General features: G+C 42.7%; 1 protein-coding gene across 2 annotated transcripts in view; it reads left to right on the forward strand.

Annotated features, from left to right (window-relative positions):
* The window catches only part of LOC106576738 (uncharacterized), a 29,172-nt gene extending 19,621 nt beyond the window's left edge, over positions 1 to 9,551 (forward strand). For both annotated transcript variants that reach the window (XM_014154101.3, XM_014154102.3), the window contains exon 5: positions 1,815 to 9,551. In XM_014154101.3, the coding sequence (XP_014009576.1) occupies positions 1,815 to 1,936 (122 nt within the window). In that variant the 3' untranslated portion in view covers positions 1,937 to 9,551. The remainder of the gene's footprint in view (positions 1 to 1,814) is intronic.
* The last annotated feature ends 329 nt before the right edge of the window (positions 9,552 to 9,880 follow it).

The raw sequence follows: 9,880 nt of genomic DNA on the forward strand, positions 1-9,880 counted from the left end.
GAGGTATGATCTTTGACCCATAGGGGGCACAGGGGCATGTGCCCCCTCAGATTTGTCATGTTGAAAAATATATGTACAGATTATAATGATTATTTGTTGTTTCTCTGTACTACTACTTGCCACCTAGAAATGTTATGAAGTTGGCTTTAGCTAGGCCAGATAGGTTCCCAATCTCCCAACCTCATAATATATATTTAGGGGTGTCAATTATTTTGACCCCTGCCTTTTTGAGCAAAACAATTATTACTTGGACCAATGGAAGCCGGTCCAATGCAGCCGTTTTTATCTAAATATTAAATCATTTCTGGGTAACAATGAAGTACCGTACTGTGATTGTTTTAAATTAAAATGGTTAAAAACAATACGGGAAAAAAATTGCTTCTTAGCAAAGACAGATTTCTCAATCAAGAATTTTGCTAGGACTGTCTGGGGGTGGTCTGAGTGGGAAGGGTAAACTGAAGACGAGCTGTTATTTGCAGAGAGGTTTGGAGCTCTCTTTCTTATTGATCTGGTGATGTCACCAGGCAGGCCAAAACACCATCTGACAACAACAGGCTGAAATTTCAGGCTTTTCAAACCGCTCTTATACTAAAAGAGAATTATCATCATTTTCACAATTTCACAGTATTATATCAACCTCCATAGTGTGGAAATAACACTTCCATTAACAAGTTACCAAAAAAGCTAGGCCAAAACATAACTGGTGAGGTTAATTATCTATACTGAACAAAACTATAAACACAACATGCAACAATTTCAAAGATTTTACTGAGTTACAATTCATATAAGGAAATCAGTATATTGAAATAAATGAATTAGGCCCTAATCTATGGATTTCACCTGACTGGGCAGAGGTGTAGCCATGGGTGGGCCTTGGAGGGCATAGGCCCACCCACTTGGCAGCCAGGCCCACCCACCTGGGATTAGTTCTTACCCACAAAAGGGCTTTATTACAGACAGAAATAATCCTCAGCACCCCCCCACCCCCCTTCAGTCGATCCCGCAGGGAAGAAACTGGGTGTGTAGGTCCTGGGCTGGTGGGGTTACACGGGGTCTGTGGTTGAGGCCAGTTGGACGTACTGCCAAATTCTATAAAACGACATTGGAGGCAGCTTATGGTAGAGAAATTAACATTAAATTCTCTGGCAACAGCTCTGGTGGACATTCCTGCAGTCAGAATGCCAAATAAGCTTTTTGTGTGTATGGAACATTTCTGGGATTTTTTTTATTTCAGCTCATGAAACATGGGGCCAACACTTTACATGTTGCGTTTATATTTTTGTTCCGAGTGTATATATATAACACAGGAAAATCACGTTTTGGACTATACAAACAAAGTATTTTTCTCTGAGCAATTGCATTACTATAAAATAATATAGTTCCCCATTTTTTTTTGCATGCAATATAGCTCAGTATTTTAATGAATTATTTTATACCATCATTATTGCTCATCTTTATCAACGGTGTCAATAACTCTGGACCCCACTATATCTCACTGATACAGTTGAAGTAGCATCCCAAAACTGAATCATTTACACATGCATTATTAGGTTGCGCTTGAGTGCTGTGCCACCGTAATTCAATAAAAAAAAAGTGAAACATGATTTAGAGAGGATGAGGATTGAGAGGGTGTGTGTGGCGGAGGCGGCCGGGCCCATTTCCGATCCAGTAAGCCCCCTTCATTCATCATCATTTTGTTTTTAATGGCGTGACAGCTCTGGCAGGGCTGAAAAACGGCTGTGTTCCTTACTGTCACTCCTGCGCCGTCCTCCCTCCTCCAACTGTTGTTGTGCTGTCGCTCTCTCCCTCCGCAGATGCCACTCTAGCCCGCTTCCCATTGGCCAGGAAGGGACAAATTGGCACTGGCATCAACTCCAAGCTGTCTGAGATCCGGTTCCGATCCAGGAGAGCCAACCGGGACCCCAGTTATCTATGAAGGACTGTTCATGCCCACACCCCCAGTTGTATCAAATCAACATTTTAGTTCTAGTATTTTATCACATTAACCGTTCAACTGTATCAGTATATGAGTACATGTGCGTGCAGAATGTCTTGCCTATGAATTTTTCCACATTGGCTTTAACATTGGCTTCTGCTGGAGGCTCTGTGGAAGAGAATGGTAAAAGGACTCAAAAGATGGGCTAATGATAGAGGAAGGATTCAAAGCCAGTGGAACAACGTACATAAGAACCGGCTTTGATGGTTAAATCCCCACTCGGTCGCCGACCAACCATTCGTAAACCACACATGTGAACGGTCCCCGGGGTAGTCTCTCTGACTGACCGAGATGCATAGATCCAGGACTGCTGATCCATGTGTGACCAACCAGTGGAGGACCGGAGGCTTCAGTCATGTCTTACCAGACAGACGCCTCTATGTCGTTGACCTCTACCCACTTAGACAAAGGAGGCAAGAGGGGATTGGAGGGAGGCCAAACTATATTTCTCCATTGATTTCTCTGATCCTAGGCATTAAGCTCACTCCAAAAGCTCCATTACCACCCCCAGGTCCCCTCTGCACCCTCTCCCTCCAATCCTCTCCTTCCGCCTGAGAGGAGAATCAATTTGTGGCCCCCGCCCACCCAGCCTTCCCCGGAGGTGTCACAGCTCCCCATGCCTAATGGACCCACAGGTACTCTGAGCCTCCAGGAGGATGACAGAAGAAATTCATTCATCTTAAAGGACTTAAACAGTGTGTCATTTTCCCCAAGTTCACCATGTCCACAGAGCCCACATGAAGAGAACACGACTGGGGATTTAGCCTGATGCATATATGAGGTATTGGATTAGATGTAACCGTTGGTAATGAGGAACGGTCAAGTTGTTATTTTATATCCGGTCATGTCTGATGTTCAAGATGTTTGATGCGAATGCATGAAAAGACTGCTGTTTTTCATTGCCCTTCATGGTGTCTCCCTCTAGTCATCGGAACGATTTGAGAAATTACACATTAACCAATTGCTTAAAAGCTACTTAGTTTTCGGCAAATGAGAAAGAGAGAGGAGAAGATGATAGGCAATGAATCACTAGCCCATTGATAAATTGAAATATCCATTACGGTAATCCACCTACTGGGCATACCACTTCATTTCAACGTGAAGAATTGGGTATTATTTGGTTGATACGTTACAACCTATTTTCAACCATTCAAAAAAAAGTTTGTTGAATTCCTAATAAGTTATCACAATGCTTTCAACCATCTTAAGAGGACAGACGTTCCGCTTGCGGAACGCCTCGCCAATATCCAATGGTAGAGCATGGCGCGAAATACATAAACCTCAAAAATGCAATCATTTCAATTTTTCAAACATACGACTATTTTACACCATTTTAAAGACAAGACTCTCGTTAATCTAACCACATTGTCCGATTTCAAAAAGGCTTTACAGCAAAGCAAAACATTAGATTATGTTAGGAGAGAACATAGCCAAAAACAATCACACAGCCATTTTCCAAGCAAGCATATATGTCACATAAACCCAAAACACAGCTAAATGAAGCAATAACCTTTGATGATCTTCATCAGATGACACTCCTAGGACATTATGTTATACAATACATGCATGTTTTGTTGAATCAAGTTCATATTTATATCCAAAAACAGCTTTTTACATTGGCATGTGATGTTCAGAACATGCATTCCCACCCAAAACTTCCGGTGAATTTACTAAATTACTCATCATAAACTTTGACAAAATACATAACAATTATTTTAAGAATTATAGATACAGAACTCCTTTATGCAATCGCTGTGTCAGATTTTAAAATAGCTTTTCGGCGAAAGCACATTTTGCAATATTCTGAGTACATAGCTCAGCCATCACGGCTAGCTATTTTGACACCCGCCAAGTTCGAGGCTCACTAAACTAAGAATTACTATTAGAAAAATTGTATTACCTTTGGTGATCTTCGTCAGAATGCACTCCCAGGACTGCTACTTCCACAACAAATGTTGTTTTTGTTCCAAATAATCCATAGTTATGTCCAAATACCTCCGTTTTGTTAGTGTGTTCAGGTCACTATCCAAAGGGTAACGCGCGAGCGCATTTCGAGACAAAAAAATTCTAAATGTTCCTTTACCGTACTTAGAAGCATGTCAAACGCTGTTTAAAATCCATTTTTATGGTATTTTTCTCATAAAATAGCGATAATATTCCAACCGGACAATAGTGTATTCATTCAAAGAGGAAAATAAAAAACAGCATGGTCGCGGGACCGCGCATATCCAATCTCTTTGTCACCAGGCAGACCACTGACAAACTGTGCTAGTATACTCTGCCCAGAGACAGGAGACGCCTCAATCCGCTTTCTGAAGGCTTTAGAGAGACAATGGAAGCCTTAGAAAGTGCTTCGTAACAGCTCAGATACTGTAGTTTCGATAGAGAACCAAAAGAAGAACTACAAATTCTCAGACAGGCCACTTCCTGCTTGGAATCTTCTTAGCTTTTTGCCTGCCATATGAGTTCTGTTATACTCACAGACACCATTCAAACAGTTTTAGAAACTTCAGAGTGTGTTCTATCCAAATCTACTAATAATATGCATATTCTAGTTTCTGGGCAAGAGTAGTAACCAGATTAAATCGGGTACGTTTTTTTCATCTGGCCGTGAAAATACTGCCCCCTATCCACAACAGGTTAGCACAACCAAATTCCAATGGAAAATCAATGTCTATTTTTTGGTTTAGTTGTCACCTAAATGTGTTATCGCTATGCTTTCAACCATTTTAAAAGCACAACAAAGTTCAAATGGGAATACAGTGTTATATTTGTACAACAACTTAATGTGTTATCACTGTGCTTCATTGAATAGCACAACCAAATGACATGGATTGCAATTGAGATTATTAAAGTACACGGTGTGCAGAATGCAGTGGCTGTACAGTAACACTATACATGACTTCAGAGCTCAGGGTCTCCGCTTCACAGCGGTCTTGACAGACAATCTCTCTGAACTTGAGCACCGCGCAGAAGTTGCCCTTATCGCTAATTTGGCTACTTTTGCGCCTTTTTTTGTTGTCTGAATGAGGGAAATGCTGTAAATTACGAGGACTGGATGTACACTGAGTATACAAAACAGGAACACCTGCTCTTTCCATGACATTTACTGATCAGGTGAATCCAGGTGGAAAGTATGATCCCTTATTGATGTCACCTGTTAAATCCACTTCAATCAGTTTGGATGAATGGGAGGAGACAGGTTGAAGAAGGATTTGTAATGCTTGAGACAATTGAGACATGGATTGTGTAAGTGTGACATTCAGAGGGTGAATGTGCAAGACAAAAGATTGAAGTGCCTTTGAACGGGTTATGGTAGTAGGTGCCAGGCGCACCGGTTTGAATGTGTCAAGAACTGCAACGCTGCTGAGTTTTCATGCTTAACAGCTTCCCGTGTGTATCAAGAATGGTCCACCACCCAAAGGACATCCAGCCAACATGACACAACTGTGGGAAGCATTGGAGTCAACATGGGCCAGCATCCTTGTGGAATGCTTTCGACACCTTGTAGAGTCCATGTCCCAATGAATTGAGGATGTTCTGAGGGCAAAAGGGGGTGCAACTCAATATTAGGAAGGCGTGCCTAATGTTTTGTACACTCAGTGTATGATAAAATATGGATATATTTAATTTGCTCTGTTAAACCTACCCTTTAGAATGCCTATGATAGCAACTCTGAATCTATTAGGTGGAGATTCCACAACAATCATTCTCAATAGGTTAAAGGAATACTATGGGATTTTGGCAATGATCCCAAAGTATCTACTTCCCCGGAGTCAGATGAACTCGCGGAAGCCATTTTTATGTCTCTCTGTCCTGTATGAAGGAAGTTAGAAGTAGTTTCGCGAGCCAGTGCTAACTAGCATTAGCCCAATGACTGGAAGTCTATGGGTATCTACTAGCATGCTAACAGATACCCATAGACTTCCACTCATTGCGCTAACGCCAGTTAGCAACTTTATTCAAACAGCACGCAGAGACATACAAATGGTATCCACGAGTTAATCAGACTCTGGAGAAGTAGATAAAGGGCCTCATTGCTAAAATCCCGAAGTATCCCTTTAATACCCTGGATGACAGACCAAAGGGATAGCTGTAGATAGATCAACTCTCCAGTAGGACATGCTGCCCAGCCTATTGTTTTTTTCTTCTAGTGGATATTACGTTGAAGATCTGATGTTGTTTCCAAGGTACAAATTCAACATATTTTATCTTTGGTTACCATGATGACATAATTCTGTGGTTGAAAATTCAGCCTCAAAACAACAGTTTATGACTTTTTGCAAATCCAATATATTTTCCACATAGATTCCACATCACAAATGACTTTGAAACAATGTTTATTTCACCAGTTTGTACCCAGTGGGAAGTGACCATTTGCAGAGAGACACTCTGCTAAGTAAGCTACACATGCATGACTCTGCTCTTTCATTCTCAGGACTCCCTGAGCTCAAATGAAATTGAAATTGTGTCCATTAATTAAAAATGGCCAATTGCAATTTTTAATGAGAATTAATTAATGTAATATCTTCATCCTGAGCCCCTAACACTAATCCAGTAATGTTGTCCCTATCCATTCCTTCATCAGAGATTACCTGTAAAGCTTCTCAACTGTCTTTAGTCACAGACAACATCAACACTGGGGACTTAACAGGCCCTTGTGGGTGTTTGTCCTGATCCCCATTTCTATCCACTGACAGCCCCTGTCCTGTTTCTTGTGGCCTTTTTGTTCTGTGTTGATATATATTCATCAAGCCTGCATTCCATTTAGCTCCAGGGTGTGATGTCAACTTCTGATAGTAAAGATAACCTGTCTCCAGAATTCATTCTTGCCTCTGACAGGAACTTAAATGCCAGGGACTGCTATTAAACCAGGCATCACTCATTTGACCCCTCCTCCTAAGCCCAATTAATAATTGAATGACTTTTGTTTTTGTATCTCTGTCTGTGCAGCAGCCAGTCTTCTCACCTAGCCTCTCGGTTGAGGAGAGTAGTTGTTTTCAGAAAGGAGAGAAAACAATCAAAGCAACCCCGACAGTGTGTCTAGTTTAGGGGAGGATCTCAATTGCATACTCCTCACGTTCTCTCTCCTCAAGGATGCGAGGAGTATGCGACCGAGATTCTCCCTATATCCCTGGCTATGAAACCAATATGGGGTTCTGATATTTTCATTTATCTGCAGCGCAACAAGACTTGTCCACAGGTCAAAGGGCGGCTGCACAGCGAGACAGGAGACATCATCAATAATCCCTGAATGTCAGGGAAAGGTGAAATAATAAGAAGGAGAGGAAATAACGAAGCTCCCTCCCGTGACAGATAGAGGGAACAGACAGACTCCTCACAGTGAGATGTTTACTGGTTCTGAGAGGTAGACAGCACTGTTATCAGATAGAGACAGGAAGATACACAGTGTGACACAAACTGACACTGGATAGGCTGTACAACAGGTACAGCCAGAAGAGGATGGGCTATCCCTCTGAGCTAGGTTCCTTCCTAGGTTTCATCCAAGGGATTTGTGCGAGCGAATGTGCCTATGGTAATGTTTTTGATTTTGCTTGCTCTTTGGGATTCAAATCAAATCCTTCGTAAGCAACAGGTGTGGCCTAACAGTGAAATGCTTACCGATGGGCCCTTCCCAGCAATGCAGAGAGGAGTTTTTGGGGGAGAAATTATAGAAAAGTAAAATGCGTAATAATAAAAGTAATAATAGATACACAATGAGTAACGATAACTTAGCTATATGCAAGGGATACCAGTACCGAGTCGATGTGCAGGGGTACGAGGTAATCGAGGTAGATATGTACATATAACCAGGAATAAAGTGGCAGATAGTTAACAGTAGCAGCAACGTGTGTGATGAGTCAAAACAGTTTGTGCAATAAGGGTCAAAGCAGATAACCAAATACTGTAGATATCTGGACTAACTACAGTATGTTAACAAACTATTTAGAAGTTTTATGGCTTAGGGGTAGAAGCTGTTCGGGTCCTGTTGGTTCCAGACTTGGTGCATTGGTACCGCTTGCCGTGCAGTAGCAGAGAGAACAGTCTGACTTGGGTGTCTGGAGTCTTTGACAATTTTTAGGGCCTTCCTCTGACACCGCCTGGTATAGAGGTTCTGGATGGCAGGGAGCTCGGCCCCAACGATGTACTTGGCCGTGCACACGGCACTTCCCTCTGTAGATACTCTCAATGGTGCCGCTGTACACATTTTTTACGATCTGAGTGCCCATGCCAAATCTTATCAGCCTCCTAAGGGAGAAGAGGTGTTGGTGTGCTCGGCCCTCCGTTTACTGTAGTCCACGATCAGCTCCTATGACTTTCTGATGGTGAGGAGAGGTTTTTGTCTTGGCACCACACTGCCAGGTCTCTGACCTCCTCCCTATAGGCTGTCTCATCGTCCATCGGTGATGATGACTACTACCGTTGTGTCGTCGACAAACGTAATGATGGTGTTGGAGTTGTGCGCGGCCACACAGTCATGGGTGAACAGAGAGTACAGGAAGGGACTAAGCATGCACCCCTGAGGGGCCCCTGGGGTTCAGTGTGGCAGATGTGTTGTTGCCTACCCTCACCACCTGGAGGCGTCCCATCAGGAAGTCCAGGATCCAGTTGCAGAGGGAGGTGTTCAGTCCCAGGGTCCTTGGCTTAGTGATGAGCTTGGAGGGCACTATGGTGTTGAACGCTGAGCTGTAGTTTTAATGAACAGGATTCTCATGTAGGTATCCTTTTGTCCAAGTGGGAAAGGGCAGTATGGAGTGCAATAGAGATTGCATCATCTGTGCAACTATTACGGCGGTATGCAAATTGGAGTGTGTCCAGGGTGTCTGGGATGATAGTGTTTATGTGAACCCTGACCAGCCTTTCAAAGCATTTCATGGCTACAGATCTGAGTGCTATGGGGCGATTAGTCATTTAGACAGTTTACCTTGGCGTTCTTTAGCACAGGGACTATGGTGGTCTACTTGAAACATCTACAGTGCATTCGGAAAGTATTCAAACCCCTTCACTTTTTCCACATTTTGTTAAGTTACAGCTTTATTCTAAAATTGATTAAAAAAAACTAAAAAATCTCATCAATCTACACAAAATATCCCATAATGTCAAAGCGAAAACAGGTTTTTAGACATTTTTGTAAATAAAATAAAAATTAAAAACAGAAATGCCTTATTTACATAATCATTCAGACCGTTTGCTATGACACTCGAAATTGAGCTCAGTGTCACACCATGATCTGTTTCATCTGTTTCGCGCTTGTCTCCACCCCACCAGGTGTCTCCTATTTTTCCACATTATCCCCTGTGTATTTATACTTGCGTTTTCTGTTTGTCTGTTGCCAGTTCGTCTTGTCTCGTCAAGTCGTGTTTTCCATGTGTTACCTTCTCTCCAGTTTTGTTTTCTAGTCTTCCCTGTTCTGACCTTTCAGCCTGCCCTGAGCCTGCATGCCTGCCATTCTGTCACTTGTTGACTCTGCTTTGGATTACGAACCTCTGCTTGCCCTCGACCTGCCCTTTTCCCTGACCCTTTGTGATAATAAATAAATATTCTGACAACCGAACCATCCGCCTCCTGTGTCTGCATCTGGGTCTTATACTGAGTCTTGATAGTACGAACTGGCCATGACTGACCCAGCAGGCTCAGACCAGCTCCACACTGCTGTCTCCCTGCAAGGAGCCACCATTGGAAGACAGGAGGAGCTACTTCAGAACCTTATTGAAGAACTCCCTACCTTGGAGGAACGCCATGACCATATGTTTAACTCATTACTGGAGCAAGCCACAAGGAAACCTCCCAGGCACTCAGTAACCTCGCTACTAGTGACGCTCCCCCCCCCCCCCCCCCAAAGAAAAACCGCCACTTCCATAATTTTTCGTAATAAAGAAAGTT

The sequence above is a fragment of the Salmo salar genome, chromosome 18, assembly GCF_965601325.2.
Source record: "Salmo salar chromosome 18, fSalSal1, whole genome shotgun sequence".
NCBI classification, from domain to species: domain Eukaryota; kingdom Metazoa; phylum Chordata; class Actinopteri; order Salmoniformes; family Salmonidae; genus Salmo; species Salmo salar.